Source organism: Arctopsyche grandis, chromosome 5, assembly GCF_051622035.1.
Source record: "Arctopsyche grandis isolate Sample6627 chromosome 5, ASM5162203v2, whole genome shotgun sequence".
NCBI lineage: Eukaryota > Metazoa > Arthropoda > Insecta > Trichoptera > Hydropsychidae > Arctopsyche > Arctopsyche grandis.
Window position 1 is genome coordinate 14,391,807 of NC_135359.1, and position 16,251 is coordinate 14,408,057.

General features: G+C 35.1%; 2 protein-coding genes across 3 annotated transcripts; both read left to right on the forward strand.

Annotated features, from left to right (window-relative positions):
• The first annotated feature begins 3,105 nt into the window (after nt 1-3,105).
• Nab2 (Nuclear polyadenosine RNA-binding 2) lies at nt 3,106-8,986 on the forward strand. 2 transcript variants are annotated; one of them, XM_077430717.1, is made up of 12 exons: nt 3,106-3,418; nt 3,693-3,735; nt 3,803-3,970; nt 4,066-4,224; nt 4,339-4,745; nt 4,824-5,116; nt 5,779-5,928; nt 6,003-6,159; nt 6,568-6,932; nt 7,008-7,537; nt 7,624-7,938; nt 8,085-8,986. In XM_077430717.1, exons 1-12 carry the CDS (start codon nt 3,380-3,382, stop codon nt 8,291-8,293), a joined length of 2,835 nt encoding a protein of 944 aa, XP_077286843.1. In that variant the 5' UTR covers nt 3,106-3,379; the 3' UTR covers nt 8,294-8,986. The 2 variants fall into 2 exon arrangements, with proteins under 2 accessions (XP_077286843.1, XP_077286842.1); XM_077430716.1 differs by having other exon boundaries at nt 4,066-4,745.
• A 3,089-nt stretch (nt 8,987-12,075) lies between these two features.
• On the forward strand, nt 12,076-13,781 carry LOC143911731 (uncharacterized). Its single transcript, XM_077430745.1, has 5 exons — nt 12,076-12,201; nt 12,368-12,461; nt 12,557-12,759; nt 12,968-13,105; nt 13,178-13,781. Exons 1-5 carry the CDS (start codon nt 12,140-12,142, stop codon nt 13,317-13,319), a joined length of 639 nt encoding a protein of 212 aa, XP_077286871.1. The 5' UTR covers nt 12,076-12,139; the 3' UTR covers nt 13,320-13,781.
• The last annotated feature ends 2,470 nt before the right edge of the window (nt 13,782-16,251 follow it).

The window sequence follows — 16,251 nt, forward strand, 5'->3', positions numbered from 1 at the left end:
ATTTTAAAGCTGGATTACTTTTTTATGAGCATTTTTTTACGGAAAGATCAATACATTTGTATGTATATGTATTATATAAACATACTTCAAACCCAGTATATATAAACGCATCTCCAAGTAAATTTGCATGTGCTTTTAACATTTCTTTCAGCTTTTATTTATTATATATGATATTATAATAATTATTATTATTTTTATAATTATACTAGTATTGTGCCCGTTAATTTCGGAAAGAAATTGATACACGAATTATACGTTATACACATAAATATAAAGTAAGGTAATTTATAGGCAAAATGTTGAGTGCGCGCATTACCCGCTCGCCGATCCAACCCGTTCACATGTCCGAAATTATGAATTAATGTGTGTGTGTGTGTATTCGTGGATGTGTATATGTGTGTACGCTCCCACGCAGCGCATGTGACGCTGACGTCACCCGTTCCAGGGCAGGTGCTCAATATCAAGATTCCATGCAGACGCTCCACGTACCCCCCACTTTCTAGCATCTCCTTGACACGATCGGTCGTCACGCCACATCCCTATAGCGGATGCTTAAAATGCACCCATTGGTCAGAATATATCGTCATTGCTCTAATTAATCAAACATTTTAGTCCACGTGGACCACTTCTCGCTGATATTAAATATCTCTACTCCTGCAAACAAAATAACCAATTGATATGGGATCCGAGGAATAAAAAATATTATAAAAAACATTTGAGCGGCTTTTTTCTTTATTCATGGTATGACACCATAATTATCGACGACTTTGGTTAACATCAAGTAAAAACGTAAAGGAGGTTTATAAAAAGTGTAATATGTAAAATGTATGTTGCACTAGCTATTAGTTCGTCTGACATTTCGACAGCTCGATATCAGAAGGCTCGTGTTGTCCGTACGTGATAATCAATCTGTGGTTGTTTTATGAAAAACCTTTTTTTTGTTGGAAGTAGCTTCTGATCTACATTCTGAACTTGTTGCAGTTTTGTAAATGTTTTGTGTGCTGGTAAAAAATATATAAATACGAATAATCGATTTGATTAAAATTCATAGTATTTCATATGTATTTTCCTGACTTGGCCAGATCTATGAGGAGGCAAATGGCTGCATCTGCCCCCCCCCCCCCCCCCTCCCCCACAAATGACTTTCCTGATGACCCCGCCTTAATCAAATTACATATATAGTTTTTCATTCCAAATTCACCCTTTTTCATTTCAAATTGACCCTTTTCAATGTCAATTTGAAATGAAAAAGGTTCAAAGAGTTGAAATTATGCAAATGTTAAAATGCTCGTGTAAATCGGTTTGTTTGAATTTTTCCTTCTTTTTTCCGGTCGCTTTCCAAGTTTGTGAGGGTCGTGACTTTCCCGTGGTCCTCCACCCCTCTCGATACCTCGCAGCTCGCAGTGACTCGATAGCCGTTTTCCCAGTGGCAGCCATAACCTGGTCACCCCATCTTTTTGGGGATCGTCCTCTTCCTCTGCTTTCCTCAACGCTTCCCAAAACGACCGAGTTTTCCAGGCTGGCCTGGTCTCGCCTCGCAATACATCCAAAGAACTTGATAACACGCTCAAGGCATATAGAAGATGGGTCTACCTCACGGGCCCGAATGTGAAACGCCCGAAATCGCAAATATCGTAAGGCAAAGATCGAAAATCGAAAGATCTTAAGTCGAAAGATAAAAAAGGGTGCATGGTAAACGGTACATACTCACTTAATTTGGGCGAGCAGGATACAACAGGAACAAGAGAAACAGGCTTTTCCTCCCGTATTCTGCGCGCGCACATTAATATGGGAGGAAAAGCCTGTTCCTCTTGTTCCTGTTGTATCCTGCTCGCGCAAATTAAGTGAATACAGAGACCGATGGAAGATAACCCATCACCAACCCGCAGCTTTTGTAATATGGAGGCATTGGTTCTTCTCGCTAATTTTTTCCTAATGAATTTATAATTTTTGTACGAATGACGAGATGTATTATATTGAAATCATTTAACGTTTGCCAGATTTGTGGGTTTTATTTAGGTAAACGAACTACTAGTCATATGCTAACCAGTCACAGGACAACCGGTCGCCCTAGATCGGTCACACGTGATCACCCGTCACACTAAAACTGGTCACGAGAAAACTGGTCACACTCTAAAACTGGTCACACCCTAAAATCGGTCACGATAAACTGGTTAACCGATTTTAGGGTGTGACCAGTTTTAGGGTGTGACCAGTTTTAGGGTGTGACCAGTTTTAGGGTGTGACCAGTTTTAGTGTGACGGGTGATCACGTGTGACCGATCTAGAGCGACCAGTTGTCCTGTGACCGGTTCACATTTGACTAGTAACCACCGAACCTTAAAGGTCTGTTCATACTTAACAGCACTGCACGGCTTCAGCACTGCACGACTCCGTTTCATATATGTCATTTTATTACATTTCTATTCATATCTACCTACATGTCGCGGTCACGTCACGTTTACAGCAATTTGGCCGAGTGCAAGGCAAAATCGGCTTACTTATACATTAGAGGCTATGACGATACGGCGCAATATTGCTTACGTCGTATTGTCGAGTACTTGCAATATTAATGCATACACGTGCATTCGTAGCTACGCGTCAGAATACAAGTCAGCAAAAATGTTTCGGCGTTTATCGAACGAAAAATTATGTATAATCGCGTTGTTGTTGGAGGAAGAAGATCAAGAAGGCAATAAAAAAGCACGGAGGCGTTTTGATGTGCATCCCATGTTAAAAAATAAAAAAACCGAAGGAGAGTTTTGGAAACTGTATAAGGAGCTTGTGGATGATGGACAAAAATTTTTTAAATATTTCCGTAAAAAATTTAATTTTTCTTTAAATATTTGCACCAAAACCATGTCGAAAGATTAAACAGCTGTCAACTATCACTATCGATAATTGGTCCAAAACAGCAAAGCGGCAGACTCATGGCACGTAATTCGCGTGTATATTTCCGCGATGGCCAAAAAAACGGATACGATACGTTGACGGATGTTGCTGTAAGGTATGAACAGGAAATGTCGGGTACTGCTGTAAGCCTGCCGTGGCGTAAACGTGACGGTTGGTATGAATATAGGTACCCATACAAAATGTACCAAAGAATACTTTTCGTACGGCCGGATACCTGCTGAAGTCGGTACGTGCTGACTAGGTATGAACAGACCTTTATTTGTGGGTTTGTCCAAAAGGGAGAGAAAATGGCCGGAGAAAGTGCGATTAGGACCGAATAGTAGAGTACAGCTGGTCGTGTCCGTCTGCCGAGTGGTCACTGAGACTGCTCGACTAGTATTAGCCGACGTTCGTGGAGTTGTACGTACGCACGTACGACAGATTATTAACTTGTAAGGGGGCACAGGCGAGGGGGCGCAGCCTTCATCATGGAGGCGATCGGCAGCGAAGTAGGCCTCAAAATGCGGGTGAGTGAACGCTTAAAACCACCGGCATTTTCTGCATTTGACAGCTCCATACAAATGTCATGCCGCTATTGTTTAACAACCCATTCGTAATATTCTCAACGTTTAGATCAATTATTTCATTCTTTAAATTACTATTTTCTCAGCCATATAAATGACTATTTTCTTAGCCATTAATATACATAGTGCAAATTAATTGATATTTACCTTTGGGATCGATATTTGCTTATAGATTTAACAACATCGTGTATGTGTAAAATTTATTATGTTTTTATAGTCGGCCATCAAAGCTAAACTCATGGAGCTGGGCTGTTACGTTGGTAAGATTTTTTTTTTTATTTTGTATCTGTATATCGAATAAATATGATGTTTTCGCTTCTTGTTCAGACGATGAATTGCCTGATTATGTGATGGTGATGGTAGCTAATAAAAGGACTCGGTCACAAATGGAAGAAGATTTGCAATTGTTTCTCTCGAGTAATACAGAAGCTTTTGTCAATTGGCTACATCAAGTGCTGCAGAAGCTTCAAGAAGTCACCATTAACACCAAATTAGGTATTTTTTAAATACATTTATAATAGTTATGCGTTTTATATATTTATAATAGATTTTCAATGAGGATATCATATTTATATCTTATGAAATTCCAGTTAATACTTTGGATCAAAAAAAATCTAAGTCAAAGCATGGAGATTTTTTGCTTATAGCCAAAAAAGATCATAAAGAAAAGGATAAGAAGAAAGATAAGGAAAAGTCTAAAACAAAACAAAAAGTTAAATTGAAAGCCAAAAAAGCGAAAAAAGAAAAAAGTAAAAAATCACCTGATGAAACCAAAGAATCTGAAAGAATCAGACCTAATGTTCCTCATTTATTAATGAATTTAGAAAAAGAGTCTTCGCCTTCTATAACAGACGTGTTTGCAGGTCAAATTTTGAAGTCACATGGTATTTCGTTGGTTCAAAATCAATCAAATAATTCAGAAAAAAATGAAGTCGATACTGAGGATAGAGTAAAACGAAAACTTCTTAGAAATAGGTTTCCCATTATCGATCCAGCGACTGTATCTCAAATCAACCTTGACCCGTCGATACAAACGGTTGATAAAAATCAAGTCGATGCTTTTGATATACCATCTATTACCGAAATAGAGAAATTCAAAAGTATGTCTAGCATTGATGAACCAGAAAATATTTTACAACTTAAACTACCCGAGGTTAAAAAAAAGTCTATAGAGTCTCCCGCATCCGGTTCGGACGGAGAAGATTTTATTAATATAAGAACTGAGGCTGAAGAACTAATGGAAATTGGCATAAATGAAGATAATTCCACAGTAATGCTCACTTTTAATTATCCTAGTTTATAAAAAATAATGGGATATATTTAAATTTTTTTTATTGTCTAATTTTAGAACAATGTTACAAAAAATGACTCTTGCACTCCACCTTTGGAATCATTTGTGAAGAGAGTAATTAATGACACTACGAAACCGAATGCTAAAGGGCTAATAAAAGCACCAGAACCATCCCGATCAGATTTTCCCCAAATCGAACTAAATTTACCAAAAAGACCTCTCAGAGAACGCTTAGGTGCTAAAAATGAAAACTTCTCTAACAAAAGAGCAATAAATTTAGTTAATCCTTATCAACAAAATAAATCTGGAAAAGCGGGCACATTTGATGAGGACAACAGCTTTTTGAACAGGTGACCCACATTTATAGTGTATTGTGGATACATCCATCTCTCGAATCATGTTTACTGCCACCTACCAATAAAACCACATTTTTTATTTTATTTTATTCATTATAACTACGGTCATAAGTAGAGGTAGGATAACCAAGGTGCCGTTTATTGTTCAAATGTTGTAAATGCATTGTTAAAGGTTTGCCGAACCTTTTTTACAAAGCATTTACAACAATTGAACAATAAGCGGCACCTTAGCTATCCTACCTCTAGTCATAAGGTATCATCGTTTTATTGAATTTGGGTACATTCATTGTGAATTTTCTTTTTTATTTTTGGTTAGTATTGTAAAATGTTTAATACTGAACAAAAGTACTTTTAAGATCTCATTGGATCTATGTTTAATAAAATAGATAATACTGATTTATACCTCTTCATATATTTTAACATTTCATTTTCGCTACAGCTTAAATTTTGAAAATCTTCTCTAGATTTTGTACTCATAGATGAATCTACATACTATTAGTACATTCATTAAATTTCGTATGTAATTAATTTCTTAGTAAATCTTGTCTTCTCTGAGTACTGCATAAATCGAGAGACGGGTGTATAATATTTACTAACAATTATTTTTGTTTAAATCACTATTTTCTTTGGTATCACTTAAACAAGTGAATTTATAGACTTTCAGGAAAAATGCATTTTGAAAAAGTAGATTCTAAATCAAATTCTGAGGGAAACTTTCGAGAAAAAATATCAATTAAGGAACGACTGACTATGAAGGATAAAACTTCTAAAAATAATGATACTACTAAAAAACGACTAGGATCAAGGTCTGCCTTCTTGATTGCTTATTTTTGTATTAATTTGATTTACATAATATTTAATTTGTGTTACTCGTTTTCAGAGTAGTACCGATGCAAAATGAGCCTATTAAGAATAATATTACAGTGGCTGTAGCCAGTGTTGTCAGAGCTCCACCAAGACCTCAACCTCAAGGCATATCTGCAGCTCCCCAACTTTTACTTCGAGCGATGGCAGATGCCCATAAATCTATTCTAAATGTAATTTTATTATGGAATTTTTTATTAGTTTACTTTTGTGTGGATTGATGAATCTAATAAAAAAAAATTCCATAAAAATATCTTTATAATAAATACTTTTTATAAATTATTACTATGATATACAGCAATCCCCACTTTTACATGTATTATATGATCGGAAAATTGTTTTGTGCGGTTAAAATTTTACATTGAAATGAAGTTCTCGTTGAGTTGGACGAAATGCATTGAAATATAGAAAAGTCTACTATTTTCTCATCGGTTTACTAGTGCACGGATTACTGTGGGATTTTTGCATACCTTTATAAAACCTTTAAACATGTTTCGATTTATATATTTCAATACCAAGAAAAGTTTCATATTAAAATGTATTCTAAACTATTTTCTAATGCTAAATGTTAAAAATTTTAGATGCCTCCAAAGGTTGATACTGAATTGATTTCTAAGAAGAAAGCTCTAGTATTGCCAATGAGGAGAAATTTGAATCATCAAAAAATTATTATAGAAGTTCCTAGCAGTAATATTCCAACCTCAAAATGTCATGAAACCCAAGATTCAAACTCCGACTTTGAAATCGATATGGATCCAGAAAGCTTAGGAGATTTAGAAAGTGACAATGAGAGTCGGTTAGCTATTGACCATTCTAGTGAATATGTACCAAAACCACTCGGTAATAAAACTGACAAACCGAAAGTCCCAGATTATATTCCAACTCATATTACTTCTACAACTAGAAAGAGAGCCTTAGATGATGCTCCAACTTTATCAAAAAATGTGTGCGTATACAATTTTTTCATTAATATTTTGCATTTTACAACTACTTAATTTTTATCGATATATTCATACATTAGGAATCCATCAACTGAATCTACTCATGAATATGAAAAAGATCCGCAGTTTGTTGTCACTCTCGACGGTCTTGATCCAAATGTATTCTTAGAGAAAAAATTAAAAATGATAGATCAAGACACTGAAATTGCAAATAAGCCTGAAGTAGAAGCAAACATTGAAAAACCTCCAGGAAATAATACAAATATCACTAATGATAATGATAATGAAAAAAAGAGTATCAAACAAAATATTATCATTACTTTTAATGACACTAATGATAGTAAAACTGTGAAAAGCAGCAGTAAAAAAATCACCAATCCAGAACCGAACGCGAACAAAGTCGTGGATTGCGAAAAAAACATGATTTCAACAAATTCGCCTGAAACTCTGTCCAATGATGACGAAAACGTTCAACAGAAAAAACGTAAAGCATCGCCAATTATTTTTAACAAAGATGATACCAAAATTTGTAAAATAGTTGTAAAGAAAAATGATGGCTCAAAAGAAGATCGACCTATAACTACAAATAAATATGACTTGTTGCCATCACGTGAGTTGGTTTTATTTTAATTTAAGTATATGAATTCATATCCACATATATTTTATGTATAATTCACGTATGTACCTGTATTTTAGTGCCACCAGACAGGCAACGAAATGCTTCTACTATTAGCACTGGAATTAGAGAATCAAGATGTCGGTTTTTCCCAGACTGTAGATTAGGAGATTCGTGTGAATTTTATCACCCTCCTCTACAAACCACACCTGTTACCAAACAAAATACAGTATGTAGAGCTTTTCCAAACTGCACTTATGGCAGCAAATGCGTATATGTTCATCCACCTTGCAAGTTCAACTCCACTTGTGTTCGAAGAGACTGTCCCTATTCACACAGTGAAAGAATTAAAACCAGTTTACCTATTCAAAATACATTGATGTCGCCGGTTGTGGGTGAGTAGAAAATTTTCCTCTATATAACAAATTGCAATACAATATATTGTATGTAAAATTGATAGATGGTATTGTCGTTTGGATTATGTAGCTACTTCATACTGTTTTCTTAGTATTAAAATAAAATTTCGCTTTATTTATTTCAGCCTCCCGTGTCGTTGCGGCAACAAACTACAAAACCATATCAGCTGCATCATTGCCAGCGATATGCAAGTTCTATCCTAACTGCATAAATCCCACGTGTCATTGGTATCATCCAAAACTATGTAGATTTGGAAAATACTGTGTTAATAAAGTTGAATGCAATTTTTACCATCACGATGTGCCATCATTAAAATGGAAAAGCTCGCAGTAACTTTATATATTAAGCAATTATAGTTTTAATAATCGAATGTTTATTTGCTAGAAATTGAAATAGAAAATAATGCAAAAATCTTTCTGATGTGTACTAAATTAAAAAAATTTTATTTATGTAAAAAGGTTCACAACTACGTACATATTTTCTCATTGATCCAAATGTTGTTCATAATATTTTATATATGAATTAAATAAATGTTTATCTAAGCAAATATATGTATAAGATGGCTCAAGTAAGAATACATATGTATGTATGTACATAGTACCTAACATTGAAGGTTGATAGAGTTATAATAGTTGAATTTTCTAATATTGTTTACATGTAATGATCTTTTCTATCAACCTTTGAATACGATCATAATGTTCTTAAATTCTTGAAACATCTTTGATACATGAAAGTTTTTGCACCATTTATTTTTACCAGTTGTAAGAACTTGTCTTGCCAATTTTACTATTATTTTGTTCTCGAATATAAAAAAAAACATAACAGCCTAAAAAGTGTTGAAATACATATGTATTCCGAATATAGATATACATACATACATATGTAAGTATCATTTAAAATCCTTAAATTGTAATATTCTTCAGTGACTGTCTTAGGAATTTGTGAAATCCAAACTTGTTTTATCATTTTTCTTAAAAATATATCAATTCTTTATACAGAGACTTGCCATTTACGATTGGTTAGACAAAATTTGTCTTTTATTTTTCCACCAAAACTTTTAACGGGAGATACGAGTAAATCAACGTTCTAATTACCCTGCTCTGATATCAAAATGCTTGTTACAGTTCCATTGCTTGTTCAGAGTACAATATTTAATAGGAGTCTGGATGTACAAAAATTGAAAGGACTTTTTTTAAACACGGTTTATTTGAATGAAAATTCATCGTCATCATCACAATTAATTCTACAAAATTGTTTTAAAAAAATACGTTTATACAAGATAAAAAATTAAATGTGTAACTCACGACTTTATCTATATATTTGAGGAATATAAGTATGCACACTATGTGGGCATTACTATGCCCACTCCTCACATTGGCTTGATTACATTACAAAGGCGTTGTGCAAAAAAATGTATGCAACGCTAAAATTTCAGTGAAAGTACATTCCAAAATAGTATAATATTCAGTTATTTGATAATACAATTGAGCTTCCTATAGCGCACTGGATCGGTTGGACAAAAAGGCAAGATAATTAATAAACAAGATGGTCAATATTGTAGTATTTTTTAAACTTGTCTATTACGACTATTTTTCACCATCGTAGGAGCGGATTTGATTTGAATATATATTGTTGACCAAACCCCGCAAAATGGCAAAGTTTCAAAACGACCGGAAGAATGTGGGACATCAAATCCAAATGTTGTCAGACGAACGAGCGAAGGCAAACACAGAAAAGGCTTGTAAAAAAGTTAGAAAATAAGATAATAATTAATAAAAAAAAGAGTGAATATGTAGAAAGGTTGTAACACTACGTTCTCCACACCGTCCCTTCAGTTGGCAGCCATGTCAGTGTTTAATCTAGCAACCCCAAACCCCCTCTCCCTGGACGTAACTTCCTGGGCGCTAATCCACCCAAACGCGCTCTTCTTCGTCGAGCTTTTCAAGGGAAAAGGTCGAGCCAGCCCTCCCTGTCCCACGCAGTACTTTCCAAATCGTCACCTGAGGAGCTCAAATCGGTTATTTATCTCTTCTACTATTCTGCGATCCGGATACATTCACAACAAATTTCGAATGTTGAATGCGTAGTTTAAATACGACACATAGTATTTTTCTCGTTATCGTACCCATCTCTTTCCTTTACGTGTACTTCTAAGAGAATGGAAAATATTTTTCGAATTAATTAATCAATTTTCGAACTGGGGGGTATGAGGGGGGATTCGTTGACTCCATCCATGATAACGCCCCTGACCACGCCTTTTTCGGGCATTTAACATTCGCTAAGAACTAAACTAGCTGAACCCGGGATGCGCTGCAATGCCACAATAACGCATGCAATTCCCGTTTCCGTTCCGTCATTTGTCGGAAAAACGCAAAAAAAAAGTTGGTCGTGACGCGAAAACATTTGAAATTGTAGCGTTGCAATGACACTCATTCCCTTTTTTTTCACAGTCATCTTCCCGGATATGCATACAACAAATCCTGAAATTTCCATCACAATCGTTTATGCCTATTCGAGACACACAAATAGACATTCATTTTTATATACATACTAGCTGAACCCCGGCATGCGTTGCAATGCCATAATAACGCATGCAATTCCCGTTCCCGTTCCCATTTGTCGGAAAAACGCAGGTAGCGAACACATTTGAAATTATTGCGTTGCAATGACACTCATTCCAGTTTTTCCCGTTTCCGTTTTTCCCAGTTTTTTTTTCACAGTAATCTTCCCGGACATGCACACAAGAAATCCTGAAAGTTTCATCGTAATCGGTTCGGTGGTTTAGCAGTCTATTCGAGACACACAGACATTAATTTTTATATATATAGATATTGATTATATATTTAATTCCAATTTCATTATTTTTATTTTCCTTTTTTACTTTGTAGGAATCTCGTCGTCGTCATCGTCATCGAAACCTTCGAGAATATTCCGCAACAACAAAATACATCGAGCGGAACAGCATCAAGCATTCCAGAAAATACTACGCCTCGACGAAAGCAAATTCCTCTTGTACGCATCAACAACTAAAAGCTCGTACGACCACTTTCATCAAGCATTCCAGAAAATACTACGCCTCGACGAAAGCAAATTCCTCTTGTACGCATCAACAACTAAATGCTTGCACGCATCAATAACCACTTCCATCAAGCGTTCCAGAAAATTCTACGCCTCGACAAAAGTGCATTCCTTTCTTACGCATCAACAAACCACCACCATCGGTCAGGCGATTCCAGAAACACTATAAAAGGAGGTACAACCCAAACAACGCCAGTCGACCCACAGCAGCAAGAGTCGACCCACAGCAGCAAGAGTCGACCCACAGCAGCAAGCGTCGACACACAGCAGCAGACCAGTCGACATCCAGCTCCTGACCAGCCACCACTTCACTACACGGACTTGGAAGATCAACCAGCCGACCGAGCCAGCAACACACTGCCGTATCCAGAGACTTGCTGAACATAGCCGAATGCCGAGCCAGCGACACTCTACCGTATCCAGAGACTAGCCGAACATAGCCGAACAACGAGCCAGCAACACACTGCCGTATTCAGAGACTTGCTGAACATAGCCGAATGCCGAGCCAGCGACACTCTACCGTATCCAGAGACTAGCCGGACATAGCCGAATGCCGAGCCAGCGACACTCTACCACATCCAGAGACCTCTGAACGACATACTTTTACCAACAATTAACCATACTTGTGTATACGTGTTACTACCAAATAAATACCACATTCAACATATAGTTGTATTAATACCGAACACAGACGAATCTGTCTACAATACATGGCGGACTGGTGGTGAAGAAGACCTTCACAATAAGACTAGTTCCCATAACTTCTATACTGTTTTCTTGCGGAACAGGTGTAGCGTAATGTAAGAGGGTTGACTGTATTTATTTTCATTGGCTACGTCCACACTACCGATATCTACACCCGATATTTACGAATTTTTCCATAACCAGTTCCTAAATAGCAACCATAGGTTGCAATATGGGAACTGGATATGGAAAATTCAAAAATATCGGGTGTAGATATCGGTAGTGTGGACGTAGCCATTGACAATATTCTATTTTCATTGACAATATTATTTTCACTTTTGCAACAGTTGGCTACTCTGACATTATATTAATGTGGAACTGTCAGGCACACAATCTGTCAAAATATATATTCCTAGTATGTTGTCATTTAAATTATTGTTTCGATTTCAAGGAAAAAACTGCAATTTCATACAAACAAGGTTCCCATTTTTTTTGTTCACTATAAATGTGTACATTTCATAAATTCTCATTTACGTCATAAATACTTGACAAATGTCCAAATAAATTATCACTCAAAGAAATCATCACAAATGCGCCGTGCTTTTTCAATTTACGCTTAGTAACTGTGTCTGAAATTTATTCCAGATGTTTGTATGAAAGCCATTACGATGTTCTCAGTTTGAAAAAAGACTGCACCACCAAAGATGTGCGCAATTCGTTTATTGGACTATCAAAAAAAGTTAGTCTCAAATATTCATTAAATAGACAATTCGAATACACAAAAAAAATACTATTAATCAAAAGAATTTATTTACTGTTTATATATGTATGTAGTTCCATCCAGATAAATCAAATAATAGAGATTCTCATGCTAAGTATCTACAAATACTCGAAGCGTACAAAGTCCTCAGCAATCGAAATCGCCGTGCTGAGTATGATCTAAATTTTTCCAATACCGAATCTTCATACACAGTTCACACAACTCAAAATGTATATAGTACTTATTATGCTCACGAATATGATGATCCTGTAAAAAGGTAAAATGGCAAAATTAATTTATTTTTTAACGCATTAATTAAGTATATTATATTAGAAGTAAAAACTTTTAAAAATATAAAAACCTGAATGATAACAAAACTGCAACTGTACTCAGTTAGACTTCTCAAAATATTTTAAGTAGTAAAACGTGGCGTTATATTTAGGCTATTGTGATGGTCAATTTTTGTTTTTCTTATTAATTTTCAGAGCTTGGAAAGATCCTTCATTTTATGCAAATCGTCATAAAACACAATATGGAGAAACGCACAACTCTAAATATGTAATTGTCGTTGTTATATTGACTTTTATATCTTTGATTGTAATTGTATACTCGCTCACTTTATGGTTAGTGTTTTACTTATCTCACTTTCACATTATTGTAATATGTAATATTAATCATCAGATGATGAATTTTAGGCATTTATTTCAAGAGTATAAAACAGGCACTGACACAGAGTCTGCCAAAAATGCTGCTTATTTGGAATTGGTTCGATCAAATGCAAGGGAAAAGAATATTGATCAACAGATTCATCATGTGCTATCTAAAATGAAAGATTAACTATGGATATTATAATGTCCGAAGTTTGTAAATATCTGTACATAAGTAGGTTATACAAAATTATATGTATAATTTTATGTAACAAAATATACTAGTATTATATTATAGACGAATGTAAATATAAAAATAAATTATTTATTTACAATGACTACTCTAAATACTAAATGAAAGTTGAGACAATTGTCCAGTTCAGTGTTAACCAATTGGAAAAAATCCAAACATCGGCAAATATTTTGTTGTTTTCAGCTTGAAGTTTGTTGATAAAAGGTGGCTATTCTATTTATTTATTTAAAAAAATAGAAGCAAACAGCAATAAAACGTATGTATGTATATTACATTGACACCAAAAATGTTTCTCAAGATTAATAAAAACAATGAAAAAAATAAAACTTAAAACAAAAAAGAAAAGCATTGAATAATGGTGTACGTGTACATATGTATTACTAAGAAAAATGATCCAGCAATAGAAATTTAAAGCAAGAAAAGGAATAACAAAAAGGATCAATTTGATAAGGGGGAATATTGTTAAAAGAAGAGCAAGATCTATATAAATAGGAATTACAGGAACAGTTGGTTGAACAGGGATTAATGTGAAATAATGAAGAATTATGGATGGATCTGATTAGCCATTGGAATAGGATCTTATTTTATAAATTAGGACTCAATTATATTATTCAAAAGCTAAAACAACATATTAAACACAGTCTTCCTGACTTTATAATATACATACATACTTAACCAGCGTATTAAACTTGAACTTAATAGTGTCGTGTCACAAACTATGAAAAAACACTTGAAACGTTTTTAAGGAGGATTTTAAAAGATGGGATTCCTAAATCAAATAATAATTTTAGGTGGAAGTCTTTTCCTTATCAGTGTTTAAAAATGCCTAAATAATCTCTTAAGCACAGAGGAAGAACAACACATTGAGTTAACTATAACCAGATGGTTTTTTAACAGGAAAATTGATCAAAATAAGCTGATTTTCTTTGATGTTAGATAAATATTATATATGCCGGGCTGCCGTGTAAGCACAAAAGCAAAACCTCTGGTTATTAGTTTCTTAAGTTTTTGGGCCCGGGGAACTCATACGATTAAATATTATAAATCACAAGAATTAGACTCAATAGGTTTTAATCTTCATGTAAAAAATGAAAAGTATCAAAGCTTTCCCAATGCCTTAATAATATTTTTAACCTATCGTTGGATTCGAATTATATTTTTAAAATATTCAAGACATATTATATTCTTAAAAATTTGTGTTACGAAGGTAAAATTTGTTTAATTTCGACCGAACCCTAGGTGGAGGTGTAAAAATTAGACGTTTACTGTTGATTTTCCCTTTTTACTTTAATTTCCAAACAGAAAATACCATATTCTTTAAATGGAGCGTATTACACTACAATATGGATCGGGATCACGGATTTCTAAACAATCCGGATTCCCTACTCATTATCACGATACTAACCTATTACACTATCAATTCTATATTACAAATATTACAATAAAAAAAATGTATGTACAATTCATCGATGTCTCGTTAATTGTCGAGTTTAAGTCAGTGTCTCGTAATTTAGCGACTTATATAATAAAAAATGCTGTATTGTTTGTAATTTGGCCAGGAAGGCGCATTGGGGTTTACCTGTAATGCCTTCCTGGTATGAAATAAAAAAAAAAAAAAAAAAAAAAAATTCTGGTTTAATCCCACAGGTTTCTGCTGGCCGGACCTTGGGTTTATGACTCCAGGTCGATCGTTTCCTATCAAAATTTGCCAATTTATCTATTATAAAATTATTTTATCTATCTATAAAAAAATATTTAAAATTTTTTTACGGAAATATTTAAAAAAAATTTGTCCATCATCCACAAGCTTCTTATACAGTGTCCAAAAGTCTGCTTCGGTTTTTCTATTTTTTAACATGGGATGCACATCAAAACGCCTCTGTGCTTTTTTATTGCCTTCTTGAGCTTCTTCTTCCAACAACAACGCGATTATACATAATTTGTCGTTCGATAAACGCCAAAACATTTTTGCTTACTTGTATTCTGAAGCGTAGCTACGAATGCCCGTGTATGCATTCATATTGTAAGTACTCGACAATACGACGTAAGCAATATTGCGCCGTATCGTCATGGCCTGTAATGTATAAGTAAGCCGATTTTGCCTTGCACTCGGCCAAAGTGCTGTGAACGTGACGTGACCGCGACGTGTAGGTAGATATGAATAGAAATGTAATAAAATGACATATTTGAAACGGAGTCGTGCAGTGCTGAAGTCATGCAGTGCTGAAGTCGTGCAGTGCTGAAGTCGTGCAGTGCTGTTAAGTATGAACAGACCTTTATACTTATAATATTTGTATCAAATGTTTCTGGCCAGGAAAGCGCATTCTAGTTACCTTTTAGGCCTTCCTGGTATAAATTAAAATAAAAAAATAATTAACAAAATAAAATACGGATGACGATAAGCATGGATCATGTGATAATATTGATAGTGTTATGGGAACTAGTCTTATTGTGAAGGTCTTCTTCACCACCAGTCCGCCATGTATTGTAGACAGATTCGTCTGTGTTCGGTATTAATACAACTATATGTTGAATGTGGTATTTATTTGGTAGTAACACGTATACACAAGTATGGTTAATTGTTTGTAAAAGTATGTCGTTCAGCGGTCTCTGGATATGGTAGAGTGTCGCTGGCTCGGCATTCAGCTATGTTCAGAAGGTCTCTGGATGCGGCAGTGTGTTGCTGGCTCGGTGTTCGGCTATGTTCGGAAGGTCTCTGGATACGGCAGTGTGTTGCTGGCTCGTCCGGCTGGTTGATCTTCCAAGTCCGCGTAGTGTAGTGGTGGCTGGTCAGGAGCTGTATGTCGACGCTTGCTGCTGTGGGTCGACTCTTGCTGCTGTGGGTCGACTGGCGTTGTTTGGGTTGTAC

Bases quoted from the DNA above. Each gene is read 5' to 3' on its own strand.
- Nab2 (XM_077430716.1), top strand. From the start codon at position 3,380: ATGGAGGCGATCGGCAGCGAAGTAGGCCTCAAAATGCGG. The intron at 5,929-6,002 runs GTCTGCCTTCTT...ACTCGTTTTCAG, and splicing joins AAAAAACGACTAGGATCAAG to AGTAGTACCGATGCAAAATG. The intron at 7,939-8,084 runs GTGAGTAGAAAA...TATTTATTTCAG, and splicing joins ATTGATGTCGCCGGTTGTGG to CCTCCCGTGTCGTTGCGGCA.
- LOC143911731 (XM_077430745.1), top strand. From the start codon at position 12,140: ATGTTGTCATTTAAATTATTGTTTCGATTTCAAGGAAAAAACTGCAAT. The intron at 12,462-12,556 runs GTTAGTCTCAAA...ATATGTATGTAG, and splicing joins TTATTGGACTATCAAAAAAA to TTCCATCCAGATAAATCAAA. The intron at 12,760-12,967 runs GTAAAATGGCAA...ATTAATTTTCAG, and splicing joins TATGATGATCCTGTAAAAAG to AGCTTGGAAAGATCCTTCAT.